The following is a 9,662-nucleotide window of genomic DNA, read 5'->3' on the forward strand; positions in this document are numbered from 1 at the left end:
TGCTGGTGTCTTTGCAGGCTGCGTAACTGAGTGAATCGTTTCCCACTCTGGGAGCAGGTGAATGGTCTCTCCCCAGTGTGAACTCGCTGGTGTCTCCGCAGGTTGGATAATCGAGTGAATCCCTCCCCACACTGAGAGCAGTTGAATGGCCTCTCCCCAGTGTGAACTCGCTGGTGTGTCCGCAGATTGGATAGCCGAGTGAAACCCTTCCCACACTGAGAGCAGGTGAATGGCCTCTCCCCAGTGTGAACTCGCTGGTGTCTCTTCAGGTGGGATGACCGAGTGAATCCCTCCCCACACTGAGAGCAGGTGTACGGCCTCTCCCCAGTGTGGCTGCGCTGATGAGCTTCCAGCAGAGATGGGTATCTGTATCTCTTCCCACAGTCTGCACATTTCCATGGTTTCTCCATGGTGCAGGTGTCCTTGCCTCTCTCTTGGGTGGATAATCAGTTGAAGCCTCATCCACACATAGAGCACACCGAGTACAGTCTCTCCCCGCTGTGAATGCTGTGACATTTATTCAGGCTGTGGAACTGGTTAAAGCTCTTTACAGTAAGAAGTTTAACAACACCAGGTTAAAGTCCAACAGGTTTATTTGGTAGCAAAAGCCACACAAGCTTTCGAAGCTCTAAGCCCCTTCTTCAGGTGAGTGGGAATTCTGTTCACAAACATCTTTGCAGGCTGCGTAACTGAGTGAATCGTTTCCCACACTGGGAGCAGGTGAATGGTCTCTCCCCAGTGTGAACTCGCTGGTGTCTCCGCAGGTTGGATAATCGAGTGAATCCCTCCCCACACTGAGAGCAGTTGAATGGTCTCTCCCCAGTGTGAACTCGCTGGTGTCTCCGCAGATTGGATAGCCGAGTGAATCCCTCCCCACACTGAGAGCAGGTGAATGGTCTCTCCCCAGTGTGAACTCGCTGGTGTCTCCGCAGGTTGGATAATCGAGTGAATCCCTCCCCACACTGAGAGCAGTTGAATGGTCTCTCCCCAGTGTGAACTCGCTGGTGTCTCCGCAGATTGGATAGCCGAGTGAATCCCTCCCCACACTGAGAGCAGGTGAATGGTCTCTCCCCAGTGTGAACTCGCTGGTGTGTCCGCAGATTGGATAGCCGAGTGAATCCCTCCCCACACTGAGAGCAGTTGAATGGTCTCTCCCCAGTGTGAACTCGCTGGTGTCTCCGCAGATTGGATAATCGAGTGAATCCCTCCCCACACTGATAAAGCTCTTTAGTCAGTGCACTGGAACAGCGCACATCCGGTCCTCCAGGCGTTGCCATTGGTCAATGTGCCGCATGTCGACAATGAGGGGGCGGAGCCCGGGCCCACGTGGGGGTGGGCGGGGCTTTGACCGCCCGCCGCGCTGAGCTGGTGTCCAATCCGCAGTGTGCTGCTTCTGTAACCAGTGATATTGCTGCCAATGGGACACTGTGTGCTGGGAACGCCCCTCTGAGTCATTGTGACGGCACAATGGAGCCCTGCCTGAATCAGCCAATAGCAATCACTCTGCTCCGCGGTGACGTCTCCGGGTTCAGGCGCGCGGACCCGGGAGCCCCGCCCCCACCCATTGTTCCCCCAGCCTGTACATTCCACACATTGTTAGTCCAGTCAGATAGACATAGATCTGTCTGGCCGCCTGCATGGAGATTTCCAGCTGTGTGTGTCCAGGACAGGAAGCAGTGAGCATGGATCTGTCAATATATAGAACGGGGGGCAAGGGTTTGATCAGCAGAGAGCCAGCATTGAATCAGTGGACCGAATGGCCCCATTCTAGACCTTAACGTTTGACTGATCTAAGGAGAGAAATTTCAGCTGCTCCAGTCTCTCCAACTGAATTGCCTCATCATAGAATTGTACAGTGCAGAAGAGGCCCTTCAGCCCATCGAGTCTGCACCCACACACAACTGACCTCCCACCTTATTCCATTTACCAGCCCATAGCCTTAAATGTTCTGATTTGCCAAATGCTGATCCAGGTACTTTTTAATGATGCGAGATGCCATTCTCACAAATCTCCTCTGCACCTCTCTAAGAACTTCACATCTTCCCTAAAGTCTGAGGGCCATATATCAGATCCCATTCTCAAGGGATAGAATTGAACAGAAGGGAAGTTATGTTTGACTTGATTAGAAGCATGGCTATACTGCGCTGGGAATACTGTCATCATTTGTGATCTCCATTTAGAATCATAGAATCCCTCCAATGTGGAAGGAGGCCATTCAGCCCACTAAGTCTGCAATGACTCTCCGAAAGTTCATCCCAGCCAGGTCCACCCCACCCTATTCTTGTAACCCCACGTATTTGCCACAGCTAATCCACCTAATCTGCACATCTTTGGACTGTGGGTGGAAACCAGAGCACCTGGAGGAAACGCATGCAGACATGGGAAGAATGTGCAAACTCCACACAGACAGTGACCCAAGGCCAGAACTGAACTCAGATCCCTGACGCTGTGAGGCAGCAGTGCTAACCACTCTAGAAATGGATGCACTGGAGAAGGGGCAACAAAGATTCACAAGAATAATCCCAGAACTGAGAGCATTTAGCCCTCAGGAAAGGCTGGGGCTGCTGATTGTTACAAAGACATTATCAGTTTAAATTAGGTTTATTTTTGGTCTTTTATTCTGTTCCAATTTGGCTGTACGCTGCCCAATTCTGGATCCCAAATTGTCCTTTTAAAGGGTTAGAATTTGGCAGAGACATAACCATCAAGCAAAGAGTCAGACACCAAATCAGTCAATTGTATCAAAGTTTATTGATTATATGCAACTTTTGGAAACTGATGATGGGATGTCGGGTAAAGTTTACTCATAAATGATACTCTCCCAACTCCACACTTTTAAATCCAAGAGAAGTGGATGACAACGTGAACTCCTGGGGCTTACAGAGAAACAGTCACTGCTTCCCAGAAGCACAGATAGCACCTTCCTGGGGTTTCGACGGCAGGGAACCCATCACTGAACCAGTCCCCGGACTAACTACTCATCTTTTTTTAATTCATTCGTGGGACATGAGCGTCGCTGGCTGGTTAGCATTTCTTGTCCATCCCTAGTTGCCCTTGAGAAAGTGGTGGTGAGCTGCCTTCTTGAATCGCTGCAGTCCATTTGCTGTGGGTTGACTCACATTGCCATTAGGGGGGGAATTCCAGGATTTTGTCCCAACGACTGCGAAGGAACAGCGATATATTTCCAAGTCAGGATGGTGAGTGACTTGGAGGTGAACTTACAGCTGGTGGTGTTCCCATGTATCTGCTGCCCTTGTCCTTCTAGATGGAAGTGGTTGTGGGTTTGGAAGGTGCTGTCCAAGGATCTTTGGTGAATTGCTGCAGGGCGTCTTGTACACACTGCTGCTACTGAGCGTCGGTGGTGGAGGGATTGAATGTTTGTAGATGTGGTGCCAATCAAGCGGGCTGATTTGTCCTGGATGGTGTCAAGCTTCTTGAGTGTTGATGGAGCCGCACCCATCCAGGCAAGTGGGGAGTATCCCATCAAACTGCTGACTTGTGCCTTGTAGATGGTGGATAGCCCTCTGGGGAGTCAGGAGGTGAGTTACTTGCCACAGTATTCCAAACCTCTGACCTGCTCTTATAGCCACTGTGTTTATGTGGTGAGTCCAGTTGAGTTTCTGGTCAATGGTAACCCCAACGATATTAACAGTGGGGGATTCAGTGATGGTTACACCATTGAATGTTAAGGGGCAGTGGTTCGAGTGTCTCTTATTGGCGATGGTCATTGCCTGGCATTTGTGTGGCATGAATGTTATTTGCCACTTGTCAGCCCAAGCCTGGATATTGTCCAGATCTTGTTGCATTTGAACATGGACTGCTTCAGTATCTGAGGAGTCACGTATGGTGCTGAACATTGTGCGATCATCGGCGAACATCCCCATTTCTGACCTTATGATGGAGGGAAGATCATTGATGAAGCAGCTGAAGATTGTTGGCCTAGGGCACTACCCTGAGGGACTCCTGCAGAGATGTCATGGAGCTGAGATGACTGACCCTCCACAACCACAACCATCTTCCTATGTACCAGGTACGATTCCAGCAAGCGGAGAGTTTGCCCCAGATACCCATTGATTCCAGTTTCACTCCGGCTCCTTGATGCCACACTCGGTCAAATGTGGCCTTGATGTCAAGAGCTGTCACTCTCACCTCACTTCAGGAATTCAGCTGTTTTGTCCATGTTTGGACAAAGGCTGTAATGAGGTCAGGAGCTGAGTGACCCTGGCGAAACCCAAACTGGGCGTCACTGAGCAGGTTATTGCTGAGCAGGTGCTGCTTGATAGCACTGTTAATGACCCTTCCATCACTTTACTGATGATCGAGAATTGATTGATTGGGCGGTAATTGGCCGGGTTGGATTTGTCCTGCTTTTTGTGTACAGGACATACCTGGGCAATTTTCCATATTGTTGGGTAGATGCCAGTGTTGTAACTGTACTGGAAGAGCTTGGCTAGGGGAGCGGCAAGTTCTGGAGCACAAGTTTTCAGTACAAAGAAGAACAACAAAGAACAATACAGCACAGGAACAGGCCCTTCGGCCCTCCAAGCCTGCGCCGCTCATGTGCCCAACTAGATCATTCGTTTGTATCCCTCTATTCCCAGTCTGTTCATGTGGCTATCTAGATAAGTCTTAAACGATCCCAGTGTGTCCGCCTCAATCACCTTGCTTGGTAGTGCATTCCAGGCCCCCACCACCCTCTGTGTAAAATACGTCCCCCTGACATCTGTGTTGAACCTTGCCCCCCTCACCTTGAACCCGTGACCCCTTGTGTTCGTCACCTCCGACCTGGGATAAAGCTTCCCAGTATTAAAGTACTATTGCCGGAATGTTATCAGGGCCCATTGCTTTTGCAATATGCAGTGCCTCCAACCATTTCTTGATATCACGTGGAGTGAATCAAATTGGTTGGAGACAGGCATCCGAGATGCTGGGGACCACTGGAGGAGGCCGAGATGGATCATCTCCTCTTCCCTGAGCTTTATTGGAAACTACCTTCATGTTGATAGGAGGAAGCTCGACTATCCCTGAAGATCCAAACCACTTCTCCCACACTCCATGTTCACAAAGGTGGATCCCTCTTTTTACACCCAAAAGATGTTGTGAGCCTACCTGAGGCAAGTGGTTGGAAACGGCTAAGAGGTCTATAATTGTCAATCAAGTCAACTCCATTGCTTCCAGTTAATCACTGGTCTTCAACTTAGGACAATGCCTTCCTTTCAGCTATGCCTGTTATCTTGATGTCTTTACAGGAATACCATTCATTCAGACAGACTCAACAGTCAAGGACAGTGTGTGTGTTCCTGATAGGGAGAGAGTCCAAGGCTCATCCCATTTCTTTCCCAGCTCTGACACCACCTTAATGTCCTCATAAGAAAAGCTGATGGAGAAATACAGAAATATCCTAAAGTGACTTCTCATTAACTGCTGATTATTAATAACTTATCCTTCAATTGAAACTTAACTGAGCTTCACTATTTGGTCAGTCGCCTGTTTCTGGCTGATTCCTATTGATGTAATAACCCTTCATGAATACATGTGAGTGATTATACTGAACATTAAACGGCTTCTTATCTCTGTGCGAGAACAAAATGACATTTTGACCTTTCATTGCTGTGAATGTAACTGGAATTAAACTGAAAATGGTTGGGTTTCACTAAAATCTAGCGTGCAGACTTAGTTACACGACTGGCCTGGCCCTGTGCTGTAGACTCAATGGAACGGAGACAAATGTAGTTATTTTAGATCTACCTGTAGTGGTGGAAAAACACTATTTATTATCCAGGAAAAAAGAAATATCCTTCATCAGCTTTTGTGGATCATTTCAGTGGAAATGTGCTCTCCCAGGCTCAAAGAGCATCAGCCCACTGGAAGCAAAGTTGTGAGACCGGCCAGTCCAGCAGAAAGAAACCCTCCGACCCTCCCACTTCACCTACTGTCAGAATGAACATGGTTCAGTCCTGGATGTGATCAACAGCAGCAATAACAGCAGAATCCAACTCCTGTCATCACTTGCAAACTCGCTGGTGTCTCAGCAGGTGGGATGACTGAGTGAATCCCTTCCCTCACACAGAGCAGGCGAACGGCCTCTCCCCAGTGTGAACTCGCTGGTGTGTCAGCAGATGAGATGAATCAATAAATTTCTTCCCACAGTCAGAGCAGATGAACGGCCTCTCTCCAGTGTGAGATCGCCGGTGTCTCAGCATGTTTGATCGCAGAGTGAATCCCTTCCCACACACAGGGCAGGTGAATGGCCTCACCCCCAGTGTGAGCCCGCTGGTGGTTCCACAGGGTGAAAACATCCCTGAATCCTTTCGCAAAAGCAGAGCAGCCAAAGGGCCTCTCTCCTGTGTGAACCCGCTTGTGTATCAGTAAGTTTGATGGCTGCGTAAATCCCTTCCCGCACTCCGAGTAAGTGAAAGGTCTCTCCCCAGTGTGAACTCGCTGGTGAATCTGCAGGTTGATGAACTGAGTGAATCCTTTCCCACACACGGAGCAGATAAAAGGTCTCTCTCTGGTGCGGACTCGCTTGTGTGTTAGCAGGTTTGATGATTCAGTGAATCCCTTTCCACACTCAGGGTAGGTGAATGGCCTCTCCCCAGTGTGAACTCGCTGATGTCTCAGCAGGCTGGAAGACTGAGTAAATCTCTTCCCACGTTCAGAGCAGGTGAACGGTTTCTCCCCGGTGTGAATTACCTGGTGTTTCAGCTGGCTGGATAACTGAGTGAATTCCTTCCCACACTCTGTGCATTTGTACGGCCTCTCTCCAGTGTGAACTCGCTGGTGCATCCGCAGGATGTTTAACTCAGTGAATCCATTTCCAGACTGAGGGCAGGTGAACGGTCTCTCCCCGGTGTGACTGCGCTGATGGGTTTCCAGTGCAGATGGGAACTGGAATCCCCACCCTCAGTCTCCACATTTCCACGGCTTCTTCATGGTGCGGATGTCCTTGTGACTCTTTGATTTGATTCATTATTGTCACATGTATTAGTATGCAATGGAAAGTATTGTTTCTTGCGCGCTATACAGACAAAGCATACTATACACAGAGAAGGAAAGGAGAGGATGTAGAATGTAGTGTTAGTTATAGCTAAGGTGCAGAAAAAGATCTCCAGGTTTGACGATCAGTTGAAGCCTCATCCACACACAGAACACGGGTACAATCTCTCCCCGCTGTGAATGCTGTGATGTATTTTCAGGCTGTGTAACAGGTTAAAGCTCTTTCCACACTCAGTGCACTGGAACACTCTCACTCGGGTGTGTGTGTGTCTCAGTGCTTTTCAAGTCACACCAACGATTAAAGTCTTTTGAAGCAGACAGAACAGAGAAACATTTCATAGAATCATAGAAACCCTACAGTGCAGAAGGAGGCCATTCGGCCCATCGAGTCTGCACCGACCACAATCCCACCCAGGCCCTACCCCCACATATTTACCCACTAATCCCTCTAACATACGCATTTTAGGATTCTAAGGGGCAATTTTTAACCTGGCCAATCAACCTAACCCGCACATCTTTGGACTGTGGGAGGAAACCAGAGCACCCGGAGGAAACCCACGCAGACACGAGGAGAACGTGCAAACTCCACACAGACAGTGACCCGAGCCGGGAATCGAACCCAGGACCCTGGAGCTGTGAAGCAGCAGTGCTAACCACTGCGCTACCGTGCCGCCCTTCTAGATTCAAAGGCCGATGATATTCAGGTCCCAATGAATTAAGAGACTCTGTCAGATGTTGTCTTTCGTCTGTCAATTCTCGCCTTCTGATATCCTGTAAAAGAAGTTTACAAAATACATCAGTGTCAGCACTGGATAGAAATTCAAAACAGACAATTCTAGTTTTGATGGAACATTCTTTCCTCTCTCATTCCCCAAAAATCATAAATCTCCATCCCACTCATTCTCCCTCCATTCTCACTCTGCTGTATCTAATATTCACCCTCCCAATTCTCCTGAAGGGACCAATTCTTGCTGACCAATAGATCCATGCTCACTGATTTTATATATGTTTATTGGACTAAAAACCGATGTAATACACAGTACTGTGTTACTGGATACATGGGGGATGTGCAGAATAACTTGATTTCAGCAGCATGTGGAAGTGGAGGTAGATGGCACCAGAAGGAAATAAACTGACAAATTTACTTGCAACGGGGATATGGAGGGGGGACTGGGACTGACTGAATGTAACCAGTACTTTAAAATTATAAGGGTCGAGAAAGGGTAAACAGAACTGCCATGTTTCCCATAGCAGAAGGTGCGATTACCAGGGAGTGTAGGTTTAACACAGAAAATGACAGAGCTCAAGAGTCTGATGAAGGGTCAACCAGACTTTAACGTTGGTTCTATTCTCTCGCCACAGATGCTGTCAGACCTGCTGAGATTTTCCAGCATTTTCACTGTTTTTTTGTTCAGATTGCAGCATCTGCAGTATTTTGCTTTTCACATAGATTTAAAGTGACTGGTGGACAGTTTACAGGGGACAGGAGGAAAAACCTTTTCTCCCAGGTCGGCATCTCAAATTCAGCCCAAGGTGAGATGAAGCTGAAACGAGAGTCGGCATGGACTCGAGTTACTGAATGAACTCCTTCTGTGCTGTAATGACTCTGACTGGAAACATACAGCATAGCTACAGAATTATATTACTAAACTAGAAATAATCATAAATGTATTTCATTACAGGACTACAAATAATATATCTAATCTGTATCATATAATAACACTAGATATATCTCTGTCCTATATTAATTTACTGTCCCCTTAAATGTCAGCCATCTCCTGGAGAAACCAGTCCTTTAATTTAATAACATTCGGAAAGAGATCATCATTTTAGCCAGACAAATCAATGTGTCAAGCTGAGGGAGCAAAGGATGTCAATGCATTTAAAATAGAGAGAGAGACCTGGGCCAATCTTTCCAGAGTCTGCACCCTCCCTGGATTCACTTATTTTCCTTCAGTAGCTGCAAGTCCCCAATTTCCCCCCAGAATGAGAAAAGAAATGGAAAGAGGGAGAAAATAAAGTGTTTTACTCACAGATGTTGCCTCTTTTTAGGTCAAACCAAATAAACAAACTCAGATTAAGTCAGGACAGATTTTGGAGACAGGAAGAGGTTTCAATCTTCATTCACACAAAGCCCGCGCTCTGATTGGCTGGAGGACCACAGTCCTTCCGGTCCTCCAACTCTTCGCATTGGTCAACACCTCAGCCTGAAGGTCAGGCTTTGGGCTCGACCCCACATATGCGCCGCTTCCCCTCCCCATGCTCAGTCCCTGGTCACCTCCCGCGCGGCAGATAGAGCGGTTTCCTAGCGCGGGGGAGTGAGAGAGCTGCGGCCGCCATTACGCATCTGGAGCCCTGTCTCCAAACTTCTGAGACTGGGATGGCAAGTGGGAGTTGGGGGGGGGGGGGGAAGGGGGTGCGCAGTGACCCCACCTTGACGCTAAGTACATGTGGGGAGTCATTGGATTGGGTTGGGATGTCCCCTTAGCAAAACAGTTTATTAACTTCTGGTGGAACGATTTAGCCTCCCAACTCCTGGGAATTAGTCCTTAAATTGACAAATGCCCCTTCCAACACGCCCTTCCCCCAACTTCCTCTCCGCCTTCTCACTTCCCCGTCCACCTCACCCCGTCACCCTTCCCCATCTCCTCCTACCTTCCCCCCTC

The 9,662-nt window shown here is 48.4% G+C and overlaps 1 protein-coding gene across 1 annotated transcript; it reads right to left on the reverse strand.

Moving 5' to 3' along the window:
- Positions 1-662: 662 nt before the first annotated feature.
- Positions 663-9,257, reverse strand: LOC144485987 (uncharacterized). Its single transcript, XM_078204086.1, has 4 exons — positions 9,198-9,257; positions 6,359-6,525; positions 6,069-6,273; positions 663-1,223 (listed from the first exon to the last, which is right to left on the reverse strand). The coding sequence occupies exons 1-4, from the start codon at positions 9,255-9,257 to the stop codon at positions 663-665; spliced, it is 993 nt and encodes a 330-aa protein (XP_078060212.1).
- Positions 9,258-9,662: the final 405 nt, after the last annotated feature.

This window comes from Mustelus asterias, unplaced genomic scaffold, assembly GCF_964213995.1.
Source record: "Mustelus asterias unplaced genomic scaffold, sMusAst1.hap1.1 HAP1_SCAFFOLD_260, whole genome shotgun sequence".
NCBI classification, from domain to species: Eukaryota; Metazoa; Chordata; class Chondrichthyes; order Carcharhiniformes; family Triakidae; genus Mustelus; species Mustelus asterias.

Excerpts from the sequence above, each read along its gene's own strand:
- LOC144485987 (XM_078204086.1), bottom strand. The coding sequence starts at position 9,257 with ATGGGGAGGGGAAGCGGCGCATATGTGGGGTCGAGCCCAAAGCCTGAC. Across the intron at positions 6,274-6,358 it reads TCAAACTTACTGATACACAA|CGGGCTCACACTGGGGGTGA; the intron begins GCGGGTTCACAC and ends TGGAACCACCAG. Across the intron at positions 1,224-6,068 it reads AGAGGCCGTTCGCCTGCTCT|CTTTATCAGTGTGGGGAGGG; the intron begins GTGTGAGGGAAG and ends CTGACTAAAGAG.